Genomic DNA, 15,912 nt, shown 5'->3' on the forward strand with positions numbered 1-15,912 from the left:
ATTGGAAATATAAACACAACTACATGGACATAAAAACCTATGACTCTATACACATAATGTTTTATTTCATAAATTAATATGTATCTATAATATACAAACCCTTAGCCTAATTTTGAGTATGTTCTAAAAACTAAGTGCCAGTGATTGTATATAGATTCCCTTCTTGAACACATGTTTGTTAAACATGCCATTTGAAATATGATGTAAAAATTAATGTTAGTAAATTATTTAATAAAAAATAGTGAAATCAAAAGGCAAATCATTGGAAACAGAACATGACCACAGAACATACCAGTAAACAATAAACATAAAAATCTATTCTATAGCTTGGAATGTAGCTTAGTAGTAGAGCGCTTGCCTAGCATGCATGAACCCCTGGGCTCAATTCCTCAGTAACACATACACAGAAAAAGCCAGAAGTGATGCTGGTAAAAAACAAATCTATTAAAATGAATTCACTTTTCATTAAAACATTACTCACTTTCAGACAGTTAAATGAAAAGTTTAGCACCCAATATCACTGAGTATATGCTAATAGTCACTCTCATACATTATATATATACATATATATATATATATATGGCAGCAAGAGATCTATACAAGAATTTGGTTACTGAACTAAAAATGAAAATAACCTTTTATTCAAAAATTCTGTTAAAGGGCTGGGAGTGTAGTCTAGTGGTAATGTACTCGCCTAGCATGCACGAAGCCCTGGGTTCGATTCCTTGGTACCACACAATCAGAAAAAGCCAGAAGCGGCGCTATGGCTCAAGTGGCAGAACATCAGCCTTGAGCAAATGTGTCCAAAAACAGTGCCCAGGCCCTGAGTTCAAGCCCCAGGACTGGCAAAAAAATTTATAATAGCAATAATAGTAACCAACTTTATAAACATTACCTAATTACATGTATGCTTACTGTAATGACTCAGTAAAATATTGAAACAATATGTTACCGTTTAAACATTTACAACACGTTGGAAAAGCATTTGCTAAAAAGAATGAGATTTTTAAAAATAGGCTGGGTGCTGGTGGCTCACAGCTGTAATCCTAGCTATTCAGAAGGCTGAGATCTGAGGATCACGGTGCAAAGCCAGCCTGGACACTAAAGTCCATGAGACTTATCAACATTTAACCACTAGAAAACCAGAAGTGGCACTGTGGCTCAACATGGTAGAGGGCTAGCCTTGAGCTGAAGAGCTCAGGGACAGCGTCCAGGCCCAGAGTTCAAGCCCCATGACAAAAAAAAAGAAAGAAAGAAAGAAAGAAAGAAAGAAAGAAAGAAAGAAATAAATAAATTTCAGGGCCTGGGCTTTATCCTTGAGCCTTTTTGTGCTCAAGGCTTGTGCTCTACCACTTGAACAATAGTGCCACTTCCAGCTTTTTCTGTTTATATGGTACTGGGGAATCAAACCCATAGCTTCATGCATGCTAGGCAAGCACTCTCCCACTAAACCACATTCCTAGCCCAAGAATGATTTTTTTTTGTCTCTTCTTTTTTGGTACTGGGGATCGAACCCATGACATTGTACTTGCTAGGCAAGAGCGTTGCCACTGAGCTACATCCCAGTCCCAATGAGATTTTTTTTATTGATAAGGATCTCATAAAACGCAAGAAGCAAAAAACAGCAATGTATTCATGTATTCAATATATGCATATATATTTATGTATATGTACACATGCACCTCTATATCCTGATTTCCATTCATGTAAAATTTAAGTATATATTTGCTATTTAACAAAATTTTGTTTCCTACAAGAACATACAAGATAGGTTACCACTGAAAGGAGGCAAACATTTAATTTTATGTCTTTCTATAAAAATCCAATCCTTTACCTTCCAACTTATTTAAAAAAAAACACTTGATTAGAAGATTATTTTGAGATAGTCCTCAGTAGATGTTTATATTGGGGTTGTTTAACATTGTAGGAAGTGCCAATTTAAAAACTAGAACTCTCCCTTGTTATTTTCACTAAACTTTAGATTTGCCCCTTGATATTCTATTCACCATAAATTCATATTCTACTCACCATAAATTGACATTTGTGCCTTACTATAAAAGAGATTTGTGATGTAATGATTAGAAGTGATGCTCAAGGACCACTAAGAGACCTTTGGTTATTTGTAAATGGCATTTTGATTACAAAAAAACATAAAATTGACTTAACACTTTACATATACAATTAAAATATCCATTTAATTTAGTAAAACAGCATCATTCTATGAGACTTTTTTTTTTGCCAATCCTGGTCTTGAGCTCAGGGCCTGAGCGCTGTCCTTGGACTTTCTCAAGGCTGGAGCTCTACCACTCGAGCCTCAGCACCATTTCCAGCTTTTTCCCATGTATGTGGTACCAAGGAATTGAACCCGTGTCTTCGTGCATGCCAGGCAAGCACTCTACCACTAGGCCAAACTCCCAGCCCAAAACAGCATCATTCTAAAAAAAATTCATAAAATTAGCTCTTACATTTTTTTCTGGAAACAGAAAAGCAGAAGAAAGGAGATTAAAAGTAAAAAACAAACAAAAAACACTGCTCAAAACTGGATGAGACAATTATTTCTTTATTAGACAAGGTAAGGTCATTTAAGGAGAGGAAACATCCAAAATATGCGTTTAACTCGGTATTACAGGCATTGATGCTCACAACAAACAACACTACTCAATACATCATGGAAACAGGTCACATACAACCAGGAAGGTGCTGGCATGCCATTCAAAAATAAGCCATAATGCTTAGGAAACAATTATAGGGAGTTACAGAGCATACTAGTTTCCAGTTCACCCACTTGCATTTTGTGCAGCTGGGTCCTAAACTTATAGTAGTATTTGACTGGTTCCCTGGTTATTAAGAAATGTGCCTTCCTGTATTCTAAATAATTTTGATTGTTACATACTTTTGAATGTCTTTGAAATTACAGTTCACTGCAACTTAACTAGCTCACATCACTATATTTTTACTATTGTGGGTAATAATGAATTATCACATAGTACTATGAATAAAATTCTATATTTAATACATTTAGCACTGTTACAATGTAACAAAATTACATTTAGTCCTATGGTACATACTTGAAAAAGACAGTACAAATTCACTACATTTTCAAAATAATTAGGAGCACTCACCTGGCTCAACGTATACAAGCTCTTAGCAAAGGTAGATCTATCTGAAAGCTGCTGTTGATTATTTGCCAAATCATTTGGCTTCATTTTAGCATGATTTTCCTGACTGAGCTTACAAAGATAGATTTCAATATCAACTCTAGAGACTACCCAAATTTTATAAGGAGTAGTATATTATGGATGCTTAATTATAAGGGAAAAGCTATTCAGCATAAAATTAACTGAGAAATCTCCATGCTTAAATTGACTGGTCTTTTCGTTCTTTCCTTTGGGACTAGGGATAAACCCAAGGCCCTAAACATGCTATGCAATTTCTCTACCAATGAACTATACCCCTATCCCCTCAAATACTTCCTTTCACAGCAGTGAGTTCTTATGATGAGAACCTATTAAAAAATCCTATTTAAGAAACCAGACACAAAAGACTGGTAATGGCTGAATTCATTATATTAAAATGCTATAAAAATGGATGATTGCCTAGGGCTGCGGGGTGTGGGCATCAAGAAGAAACAAGAGGTGATTGTTAGTACACTTTGGGGAGTTAAGGAATTATCCTAGGTGCTGGAAATGAGGCTTAGTGGGAGATGCATGAAGCCCTGGGTTTGACTCCTCAGTACCACATAAACAGAAAAAGCCAAAAGTGGCACTGTGGCTCAAGTGGTAGAGTGTTAGCTTTGAACAAAAGCAGCTCGGGGACAATTCCCAGGCCCTGAATTCAAGCCCCAAGACTGGCAAAAAAGAAAAAAAAATCCTAAATTTGACATATACGGTCACACAACTTTATGAACACCATTTAAATGGGTAGTCTAATCAAAAGGTATATAAATTATTTCTTGCCGGGCGCTGGTGTCACACCTGTAATCCTAGCTACTCAGAGGCTGAGATCTGAGTATTGAGGTTCAAAGCCAGTGGGGTCACAAAAGGCCGTGAGCCTCTTATCTCCAATTAACCACCTGAAAAAAATGGAAGTGACCCTGTGGCTCAAGAGGTAGAGCAGTAGCCTTGAGCTGAAGAGCTCAGGAACAGCGCCCAGACCCAGAGTTCAAGCCCTACAACTGACAAAAAAAAAACTAAAATAAAATAAAATTGTTTCTCAGCAGCAATGTTATGAAAACATATTAAGAAAAGAAGAAAATGAGGGATGGGAATGTAGCTTAGTGGTAGAGTGCTTGCTTAGCATGCAGTAAGCCCTGGGTTCAATTCCTCAGTACCACATAAACAGAAAAAGCTAGAAGTGGTGCTGTGGCTCAAGTATTGGAGTGATAACCTTGAGCAAAAGAAGCTAAGGGACAGTGCCCAGGCCCTGAGTTCAAGCCCCAGGATGAAAGAAAGAAAGAAAGAAAGAAAGAAAGAAAGAAAGAAAGAAAGAAAGAAAGAAAGAAAGAAAGAAAGAAAGAAAGAAAGAAAGAAAGAGGGAGGGAGGGAGGGAGGGAGGGAGGGAGGGAGGAAGGAAGGAAGGAAGGAAGGAAGGAAGGAAGGAAGGAAGGAAGGAAGGAAGGAAGGAAGGGAAAGAAAAAGAATAAGAAGGAAACAAGGGGATCTCCCAAATCAAATCACATGATCACATGAAAGAAAACAATTGACAAGCATAATAAAATAAGCTTATTTCTCTCATACTATTTTGTTTGACATTATTATTATCACTTTAACCCCTGACTTCACATTTTTAACACATTTCTAAATTATTTCAGGTAATCAGCAGATTCCAAACTTTGTACTCATGAGACAAAAGTTGCACAGGCTGGGCTGGCAAAACAAAACAATAAAAATCAATGGCAAAGTAATATCAACCTTTGGAATTACCAAATAAAATAGAAGAGTAGAAATTCATTTCTAATGGGACAAAATATCATCAGGTGTAAAGGCACACTGACAGTGATCCTATGTTTAAAAATAAAATATAATAAAAGTATCTTCTGACTCTTGCCTAAAGTGCATTTCATTTTGACACCTGCATAAGTTATTCCCTTTCTACCTTTACAATTCAAGAAAAAATGTTTTTATACCTGTGTAATTCAACAAAAACTACTATTCTCTACCAAGAAAATAATGTTTCCTATGTTTTTTAGCTCACAGAGCAAGCCAAATTTTCCTAGAAGCAAAATTTCTGTTTTTGAAAAAATTAAACTCTGTATTCTCATCCTTACATTCAGCACCATAGAGTGAAGATGCAATTCTGTCAGAATAAATTTCCCCCAATGACCTCAATGTTCTAAAAAATTAAATATATGAGTTCTAATTATTTGGATATAATTCCTTTGAGTCTACCTTTAGATTACTGGAAACTTTCCTTCGTTTTCACTATTTCACTAATATAGTATGAAATAAACTAACAGAATTTGAATTAATGAAATTTGCTAATGATAAGTAGTTTTTCTATCTTCAACCACTCTTCATTACATAACTTAAACATTTTTGCACCTAATGGGGAAGAGAACTCCAGTTAGCTTTCAACAAGTTGAGCTTGTAAAAATGTCAGGACAGAATTTTTGACACAAAAATTTCTGACTGCACACAAACTCTCAGAAGTGATCAAACAAGACAGCTGATAGTAGAAGGTATATGGGAGTGAGTGGGGTAAGAAGTCATGGATAAAGTAAAAACTGTCAAGTATCTGCTAAAGCAGAGCCACTTTTTAGGGATGCAAAGTTACCATTGTGGTCTTATCAGGGAAGTTTATTTAATAAGACCATTTTATGTTGCTTGTGCTGCAAAATGCAGTAGTCACACAGTATTTCCTAAAGGATTTCTAAAAACTGTAGTGCAAAAGAAAAAAAAATCTAAGAAAATAAATAATCACAAAAACTACTATTTTCCATGAAAATGTTTTCAAAACAGTGATTTTTACAAAAGATGCAATTCGTTTTAAATGAAAAAAATTCTCTATATGAAAGATCAAAGATTCATTTCACAGATAATTTGTTTCATTAATGACTGGATAACTAATGTACAAACAAGGGCCATAGACTTTTTAAAAATCAGATCTGAAAAAAATCAATATAAATACTGATGAGAGGAGTGTTTTGTACCCCAAACTCCACTGTTCAACTGTGTCCTGTCCTGTAATTTAATTTGTAAAAATCTTAACGGCGCAGTGATTCGAGTTTTCGTAACTTCAATGATGTATTAGAGGACAATGCATCTTGGTTTGAAGAATTTGTTGTATCCGAAGGCCGGAACAGTACTCGACCACGGTGATTAAATACATAAAAGGACGGGTGATTCCTTAAGGTATCAAATGTCCTTAAAAGGAAAAAAAGCATTAATTTTAGATAAACCTTTATGAAAGCCTATATGAAAATAAGTAGGCTTCTAAATGAACTGTGGATTTGCCATGGTCTATATTTTGAAGCAAGTGTAAGTACATGAAATCAGAGTACAACTGATAATCCTACAGTGCTGCATATGTTTTTACTGTAGAAAGAAAATAAACCTGGAAAGACAGCATAATGCTCTTAGATTTCTTTTTCATTCAGTCAATCCTTGCAGGATGCCCATCAATAATTACAAAAATATCAAGTCAACTTCAATCAACTCTGAAAATCTAACAGTAGTTTATGTCAAATACTATTTCAAAAGCCAGTTTACTCTACACAAAGATCAAATAGTAGAATCTTTCAGAAAGACTATGTCAAAGCCCAACAAAATCAGCACAAGAAAATGGGTACATGCAAGAGGGGGTACATGCAAGAGGGGGGTAGGGCCAAGGGGAGAGGGATAGATGAATGAAGGAAGAAACAGAAGGGGGTGAATGCAGTAGAGAATTCATTGTATATACACAAAATGAACAAAAGTACGGGAAAGAGTGGGTTGTAGGGTGGGTACAAATGTTGAAAGGGGTGACACTGGTAAAGATGCATTCTATTCATAAACTGCTTTGTTAAATGACACCTCCTTTATACAACTACTTAAATAAAAAAATTAAAGCCAGTATTCACACTGCACCTATGATTATTTTCATTTGGTCCTTACTATTCTAGCCATCTGATCATACCAGATGTTTTCCAAGAATCTTTCAAATACAACAATAACAACAACAACAAAAAAACTCCTTTTGGCCTCTCTTGACACCATTCTGCTTTATTTATTGCTTTCTTGGCTTTTCCTGCTTTCCTCTACTTGACAACATTCTGCTTTATTTCGGGCTTTCCTGGCCCCCTGCCTGGAACTTTTGGTAGACACTTTATAAAAGCAGTGATGACACTAGATTATCCTTTCTTCCTTCCTACAGAAATCTAGGGAAATCTAGGGATTGTACATGTCAGTGCATGTACAATCTTTAGTGTTAGGTTTTAAATATTATTGCCCACAAAAGGAGAATCCTTCCTTTGTTAAAAACTTAAATCTCAAAGTCAGTCTACCTAACCATCCAGACATACTCCCACATAAAACAAGGAGACCTGAAGTGCCATTTAAAATGATAATAATGAGGTAAAATAAAAGTGGGTTTCCACTAAATCATAAGTGCTTACTGTGTGCCAGGTGCCAATGGCTCATGCCTGTAATCCTAGCTACTCAGGAGCTTGAGATCTGAGGCTCTCGATTCAAAGCCAGTCCCAGTTCATGAGACTCTTATCTCCAAATAACCACCAAAAACCTGGAAGTGGCACTGTGGCTCAAATGGTAGCGCGATAACCTTGAGCTGAAGGGCTCAGGGACAGTATCCAGGCTCAGAGTTCAAGCCCCATGACCAACCAAAAAAAAAAAAACAACAGTTTACTGTGAATCTTAAGTAAATACTGTAAAAAGGTCCAGAATCAGAAAGGTGGGCAAAGATAGTTCCGTGGGGAAAGTTTATGCCACAGAGCAGAGGAAATTGAAAAAAAAACATCTAATTTTTCTAAAGATTAAGGGTTGTAACAAGAGAATAAAAATATAAAGGAAAGGAAGAGAGAAGGAGAAAGGGAAAGAGGAAGAAAGAGAGAGAAGAGGAGACAGGGGAGAGAAAGAGAGAACAGGAAAGGGATAGAGGGAAGGAGGGAGGGAAAGGAGAAGGGATAGGGAGAAAAGGAGCATGGCTAAAACTTTTAATGGATTTTCTTTTCCTTTATCTATTTCTATCCCTTTTTTCCACCCAGTCAATCATTTTAAACTACTAGTAAGTAACATGAGCTAGTGCCTTAGTTTAATGCTAATGATTAGGTATTCAATTATATCACTGCCTCAACATTTTTACCTCATCACTCATACAAACTCCATAATCAAAATGTAAAATCAAAAGCAACCCGAAAACATATTGTAAATTATATAAACAAAGCAAATCTCTATGAAATTGCATGTCTCTGAAAAGGGAAAAAACTTACTTATTTTTTAGTTCTGAAGTGGCATCCATGTCTTTAAATTCCCCTGCAATATGAACTATACCATAACAGGTAACTGCAAAGGCCAGAAGAGTCTGAAGAACTATCTGTGAGTATAAAGATTAAGATTATCAAATAGCACACAAATAATATACCAAAACTTTATAATCCTCTACCCTTATGTGGCCACTAACAAGTAGCCATTTTGGTGCCATTCATCAAAGAGCCAATTCTCACTTGAAATGATTTGTTTGTACTTAGGCACAATAAAATCTCTTGACCATACCAATACTTCTGGTGAATTTAGCAACATGTGCAAATAAGCAACATCACTAAGTATTGAATGCTACCGAGTTATTAAGAACTCAATTATCAAATAGTAACTGCTTCTTGAAGCAACTACAGATCTTTTCCCTGTATGATTTTTGACAGAATAAACAAAACATTTGGGTACAATTATTAAATAAACAAAAAGACAGCACTTAGCTATCATCAAGATTAAGAAATTGAATATTTCTAGTACTAATTTGTTTTTTTTTAGGATAGGGTCTAAGTAAACCTGGCTGGCACAGAATTCACTATATAACCCAGACTAGACTTGAATTCATAATTGCCTTACCCTAGCCTCCCATTCTTGGCTTCCTAGAACCTTTCAAGTCCCAAGTGTCTCTCTCTGATTCTTAACCTTCCTTCTCAAAGTTAATCATTGTTCCCCTTTGGGCATTAATACATTCCTTGTTTTTCTTTACAATATCCCAACCGTACATGTACTGCTAAAATTGGTATTTATTTTTACTCCCTTTTAACTTTGTTTAAAATGTACTCACGTGTACTATAATCATGTTTGAGATTTGGCCTTGAAATAGCATATATTTATAGTCTGTTCATTCTTATTATATGAAAATACAAAAATAAAAGTTCACATTCAAAAATAACCAAAAAAAATCCCCTGTACCGGTGGATCATGCCTGTAAACCTAGCTACTCAGGAGACTGAGACGTGGAAAATTTAGTTTCAAAGCCAGCTTGCTCAGAAAAGTGAGTCTCTATGTCCAATTAACCAGCAAGAAAAGTTGGGCTGTAGGCAAGTATCAAGAGAAAAATTTGAGCAAGAGCTCAAGGCCCTGAATTCAATCCCTGGTACCAGTATAAAAACAAAAATGCCAAGCATAAGTAGCTCGCATATGTAATCTTAGTTACTAAGGAAGCTGAGATCTGATAATCACAGTTCAAAGCCAGCCTGGAAAGGAAAGTCTGTGAGATGCTTGTCTCCAATTAACCACCAAAGAGCTGGAAGTGGAGCTATGGTTCAAATAGTAGAGTACTACCTTTGAGCAAAAATGAGCAGATAAAGAGCCTAGTCGCTGAGTACAAAGCCAAGAGCAAAACAAAACAGAACAAAGTAAAACAAAAGTTATCTATCTATTCTACTGATGCTGGATCTGATTCTTGTTACATGTTGTTTTTATAACAGCAGTATCAATATTCTTTTGTATCTCCTACTAGATAGGAGGGGAATCAATAAATGCACAATGTTCAGATGTATTGGGTAATATTAACCTTGCCAAAGATGTTGTGCAACCAACTATGTCAAATGTTTTCAATTAACAGAGGATTAAGGCATATCTTCTAGATTGTGATTTTCTAAACTTTAAAAAATTTTCATCGGGGCATGGTGGCTCACGCCTGTAATCCTAGCTACTGAAGAGGCTGAGATCTGAGGATCAAGGTTCAAAGCCAGTCCGGGCACAAAAGGACCTGAGACTCTTATCTCCAATTAACCTTTAGAAAATGGGAAGTGGGGCTTGGCTCAAGGGTAGTAAGGAGAAGTGGGGCTTGGCTCAAAGGTAGGAAGGTAGCCTTGATCTGAAGAGTTCAGGGACAATGCCCAGACTCAGGGTAGGTTGGTAGCCTTGAGCTGAAGAGCTCAGGGACAGCACCCAGGCCAGTTCAAGCCCCGCCCCCCCCCCAAAAAATTTTCAGTTTGTAAACTGAGCACTAGTGGCTCATGCCTATAATCCTAACTACTCAGGTGGCTGAAATCTGAGGAATGCAGTTCAAATCCAGCCCAGGAGACTGCAGTAAACTACTCAGAAAAAGATGAAAGTGGTGCTGTGGACCAAGTTGTAGAGTGCTAATCTTGAGCACAAAGAGGTTCAAGGACTGCGCCCAGGCTCTGAGTTCAAGCACCAGGACTGGAAAAAACAATTTAAAATTTGTAATCACATAAAAGTTATTTAAAATAAACAGTGTATGTAAGTATTCATGTGTGTTTACCACAAAGACAAGGTAACAGTAAACTTAGTTTTTTAGCAACATCTACCACATCCTTAATTATAAACTGAATTAAAATTTGTCACAAGCTCATTCTGTCTATATATACACATGCTTAATAATTTTTTTAAAAAAACCTGTTTGGGTTAGGTATATATATATATATATGTATAAACATAGTATTTCTGAATAGTAAAAACTATTAACTATTGATATACTTCAAACTACCACAAGCAGAAGTTAATTTGCCAAGAATTAGGATCAGTTCTGTTATTAATATTTTAATTTTGTGTAGTCATTTTCATTTTTATACTTACTACTAAAAATGTGCTATTTTTTAAAGTTCAAAGACAAGCTGGGTGCCAGTGGCTCATGCCTTTAATCCTAGTTACTTAGTAAGCTGAGATATGACAATTGCAGTTCAAAACCAGCCCAGGCAGGAAAATCCATGAGACTCTTACCTCTAAGTAAACACCAGAAAACTGAAGTGGCACTGTGACTTAAAGAGGCACAGTGTTGGCCTTGACCAAAAAGATATCAGGGACAATGTCCAGGCCTTGAGTTTTAGCCCCCTGACTGACAAAAATAAATATAGAAAAAAGAAAAAAAATAATAATTCTAGATAAAATTCTAGTAGATAGCAATTCTTTTAGCTTTAAAAATACTTCAGTACTTTTTATTAAAGAATTTATTAACGTTCATTTTTACATCATATTTTAAATGACAAGTTTAACAAACAAGTGTTCAAGAAGGCAATCTCTATTTACAATCACTGGGACTTAGTATTTAGAACTTAATCAAAATTAGGTTAAGGGTTTGTATGTCATAGAAACATATTAATTTATGAAATAAAACATTATTTCTATAGAGTCATAGGTTTTTATGTCTATATAGTTATGTTTATATTTCCATTACCATGTCCATAGCATTGGGTATGCAGTTATTGAGTCCTCGCTCTTGTAGTCTTTGGATTTAATAGCCACATATTAACTTCAGTATTTTTTAGCTTTTATTATCACTTATTTGTAAACATAAACAATGTGCTACTTGCTTCACTTGTTTTCAACTGTATCCCTCAACAACAACAAAAAATGGAGCTAGGTATGGTGGCTCAAGCCTGCAATCCTACCTACTCAGGAATCTGAGATCTGAGGATCAAAGTTCCCAGCCAGCCTAGGCACTAAAGACCATGAGATTCTTATCTCCAATTAACCACAAGAAAACTGGAAATGGGGCTGTGGCTCCAGGGGCAGGGTGGTAGCATAGAGCTGAAAAGCTCAGGGACAAAGCCCAAGACAAGGGGTAGGGTGATAGCCTTGAGCTGAAGAGCTCAGGGATAGCGCCCAGGCCCAGAGTTAAAGTGCCACGATTGGCCAAAAAAAAGGAAGTTTTCTAAAAATGAAGTAAAAAAATAGCCTTTTAATTCCATCTTTTACTTTGGACAGAGGAATGACTAGAAAGATTTTCAACAGTTATAGAAATCAAACAATATTTTTAAGATTTCAAAAATCATTAGGCTTTACAAAGTGATGACAAATAGAGAACAGATATTATCTTATATTTGAAAAATGTTGAGAAAAACATTAAAAGAATTACCATACTCAAAATGACTACTTAAGAATATTTTAATGAAATATAAATGACCAACTTACATCTATAGGCAGTGATTCATCTTCCTTTTCTGTTAATCGCATATAAGAACGATCTATAAACCAGAAGCATAACATTAAGGAAATTTTAGTCCATTTTCCTTTCTTAAAGTGCAAGCAAACCAATTTACCAAACAAGCAGTGAACTTGTACGCTACATGAAGTAATGTTAATCCCAGATTCCTCAAAACCTCTACCTTCTAAGGCAGTCTTTATAAACAATTGTATTCTCATCATAACCTGATTTGTTATCAGGGTAAGAGTTAACATAGATGGGCAAGTATAAAAGTAGTAGAAATAGCAATGAATAAAATATATCAGTACAAGCAGGGTGCTAGTGGCTCATGTCTGGAATTCTAGCTACTCAGGAAGCTGAGATCTGAGGAGAATGGTTTGAAGCCAATATGGGCCGGAAAGTCAGGAGACTCATATCCAATAAACTACTCAGAAAAAGCCATAAGTGGTTCTATGACTCAATGACTGAAATGGTAGGGAGCTAGTCTTGAGCACCAAAGCTCAGGGATAGTACTCAGGCCCTGAATTCAAGCCCTAGGATGGGGAAAAAAAGAGTACAGAAAGACTAATAACCTTGAAACTCTTTCACAGCGTGGCCAAAGGAATTACAACTCTTTAAAAATTAATAAGCATACAGAAATGTTCGATTCTGAATAGCACCGCCATCACAGTATGAAATTAGAATAACAGTGGCATGGGATAACATCTTGGGGTAGTGGTGGAATCTAGGATATCAATTTTAGTTTTTTTATTTTTATTATTTAATTATAACTGTATTTTCATCTTAACTTCAGGAGGCTAGAAGAGATAAAGGACCAGAATATGGAAGCTGGCAAATAAACCTAAAGCCAATTCTTCAATTTACTGTAAGTTACTGAATCTCATTCAAAATATTTATCTCAGTGACTAACAATAATCTTTCAATTTTAGAATGTTAAAATATCTGAATAAGAGAGGAGGCATATGTCTTAAAATCAAAGAAACAGGTATCCTTTCCTCACCTGAACTTCTACTGTAGTAAAATGGTAATAATGTGTGAATTAAACAAGTTACTACATGATCAGTGCACTACTATAACAAAGGTCATTAAAAAGATGAGCAGGGGGCTGGGAGCATGTCCTAGTGTTAGAGTGCTTGCCTAGCATGCACAAAGCCCTGGGTTCAATTCCTCATACACAGAAAAGGCTGGACATGGCACTGTGGCTCAAGTGCTAGCCTTGAGCAAAAAAGCGTCCAAGAACAATGCCCAGGCTCTGAGTTCAAGCTCCAGGACTGGTTAACAAAAGAGATGATGAGCACGAATTGGAATGTGGCTTAATGGTAGAGTGCTTGCCTAGCATGCATGAAGCCCTGGGTTCCATTCCTCAGCACCATATAAACAGAAAAAGCCAGAAATGGCACTGTGGCTTCCAGGGGTATGCTGCAGTCTTGAGCACAGAGAGGCTCGGCGACAGTGTCCAGGCCCTGAGTTCAAACCCCAGGACCAGGAAAAAAAAAAGATGACCACTATACAACACCATGCTACACTAATGCTACAATCTGACATGAAACAATTAGTATCAAAGACAAAATTAGTCCCTTGCCAATGAGCATCAGAAAGAGGTCTCACTATAGTGAAAAATCCACAAGACATTCTCATCACTTGAAACAAAAAAGTACTAATAATAATTGTAGATGAACCGGTATAATTCCTAATTTAACATGCTATGGATTTAAAATATACAAATGGTTTTTGAATTGTGAATTGACTTTTAAAAGAGTATGTAAAAAAAGAGCAGGTCTAGAGACATATTCTTATGTTTTAACTTACATATATAAGGACACGTAAAGGGCTGGGAATGTGGCTTAGTGGTAGAGTGCTTGCCTAGTATGCATAAGCTCTGGGTTTGTGTTCCCAGTACCAGATAAAGAAAAAGCCAGAAATGGTGCTGTAGCTCAAGTGGTAGAATGCTGGCCTTGAGCAAAAGATGCCCAGGGACAGTGCCTCGGCCCTGAGTTCAAACCCTAGGACTGGCAAAAAGACATGTAAAAAATAAACCAACAAAACCCTAATACTACATTAAACTAGTGTGAAATGAAGGAGATGGATTTCAGTGATCTCAAAGACCTTCCTTGGTCTATGACTGTATCATTGTATAGTAGAAGTTCATTGCAGAAAAACAGATTACTCCAGTGTATCCTAATCTCCTCTAGGGCAGTCCTTTGAAAACTAGTGTGCATGCAAATCAGCTGGGGATCTTATTATAATAGTTTCTGATTCAGTGGTTTTGAAGTGGGGCCTAAGTGTCTTCCAATACAGTCCCAGGTGATAACCAGATGCTGATCTATTGACCACTTAGAGCAGCAAAGCTCGAGGATGCTTTTCTTAACCCCGTTTGTCCCAAATAACTGTACCCTATGTATCCTTACATACTTTGAACAGAACATCTATACCATTGTATTGTGATTATTTCTTGATTCACTTGTTTCTGCAGTAGCTTATTACTCTTGGCATGGCATCACTGTACACCAAGTAAACAGCACTAAAACCTAAGAACAGAGCAACTTCAATCAATGACCCAAGACTGAATTTTATGATGCGATGTAGCACATATCTTTTGCCCAAAGTTACACAGATTTGGCGACTGAGCAAATATTTAACAACCAGGCTTTAGATTCCCCATTCAGTGATCTTTCCCCCTATCACATTCCTGTTGGAAGCAATCAGTCACCTGTCTCCAGGCGAGCCTAGAAATGCACAAGATGTTATCTTCCGAATTGTCATCAGGCAAGAGACCTTCAAAATTGTCATCCCACATTTTGCCTAATCGATGACATCCTCTGTCCCGGATTCTCAGAGAGACTCCGATATTGAAGTCTGTCCCAAACACCGACAGCCAATTATTTCTGCAATCTCGGGTGCCCCACACCTGGCAAATGCCAAACCTTCCTCCAACGCGCCCCCTCTACTGCTTTTCTCAATCACCCCAAACCATAAAGTCTCAAGTGAAGGATCCCTGGGCACTGGTTCCGACAGTCCCTTAAGGGAGCGCCCACACACTCTCCCAGAGTCCCATACAAGAGCGCTTCCAGTCCTCCAGGCACTTACGCTGAGCAGCGGAAAAGGCAGCGTGGGCGAGAGCAAAGAGGCCGATGCCTACTAGCCCCTTCCACAGAGACGGCGCCATACTTGTTAAAGAACAGCAGCCCCACCAACAGAAAAAGGAGACTGAGCTGTTCCTTTATTCACAGGCAGGTGTCTGCACGGCGCAGTAAGATGACGTCGCTGAATCCCTGGGCGCGCGAAGTTAGTTGGCGCTAAGGAAAAAAAAACCGTAGAGCCAGTAGAAGGCGGAAGCGAGGTAAGAAGGTAAAGACTACACGGAAAAAGGTCCGCAATGATCTCAGTCTGCGCGCACCAATCCTCTCTTCGAAGGGTGGAGCTAAACGGGTGGCTTAAAGGAGCAAGCGAAGCGGATCGATAGCGACGCGTAGGAGAAGAGCAGAAGGGGCGTGGCTTGCCGAGAGTCTAGGGGCGGAGTCCAGGGGTTGCTGGAAGAAGTGGTCTAAGTAAGAT

At 37.2% G+C, this 15,912-nt stretch overlaps 1 protein-coding gene across 1 annotated transcript; it reads right to left on the minus strand.

Annotated features, from left to right (window-relative positions):
- Positions 1–5,312: 5,312 nt before the first annotated feature.
- Positions 5,313–15,663, minus strand: Mmgt1 (membrane magnesium transporter 1). The gene is made up of 4 exons (XM_090327077.1): positions 15,445–15,663; positions 12,345–12,397; positions 8,423–8,526; positions 5,313–6,362 (listed from the first exon to the last, which is right to left on the minus strand). The coding sequence occupies exons 1-4, from the start codon at positions 15,521–15,523 to the stop codon at positions 6,203–6,205; spliced, it is 396 nt and encodes a 131-aa protein (XP_090183203.1). The 5' UTR covers positions 15,524–15,663; the 3' UTR covers positions 5,313–6,202.
- Positions 15,664–15,912: the final 249 nt, after the last annotated feature.

Source organism: Megascapheus bottae, chromosome X, assembly GCF_031878675.1.
Source record: "Megascapheus bottae isolate mThoBot1 chromosome X, mThoBot2.hap1, whole genome shotgun sequence".
Lineage (NCBI taxonomy): Eukaryota > Metazoa > Chordata > Mammalia > Rodentia > Geomyidae > Megascapheus > Megascapheus bottae.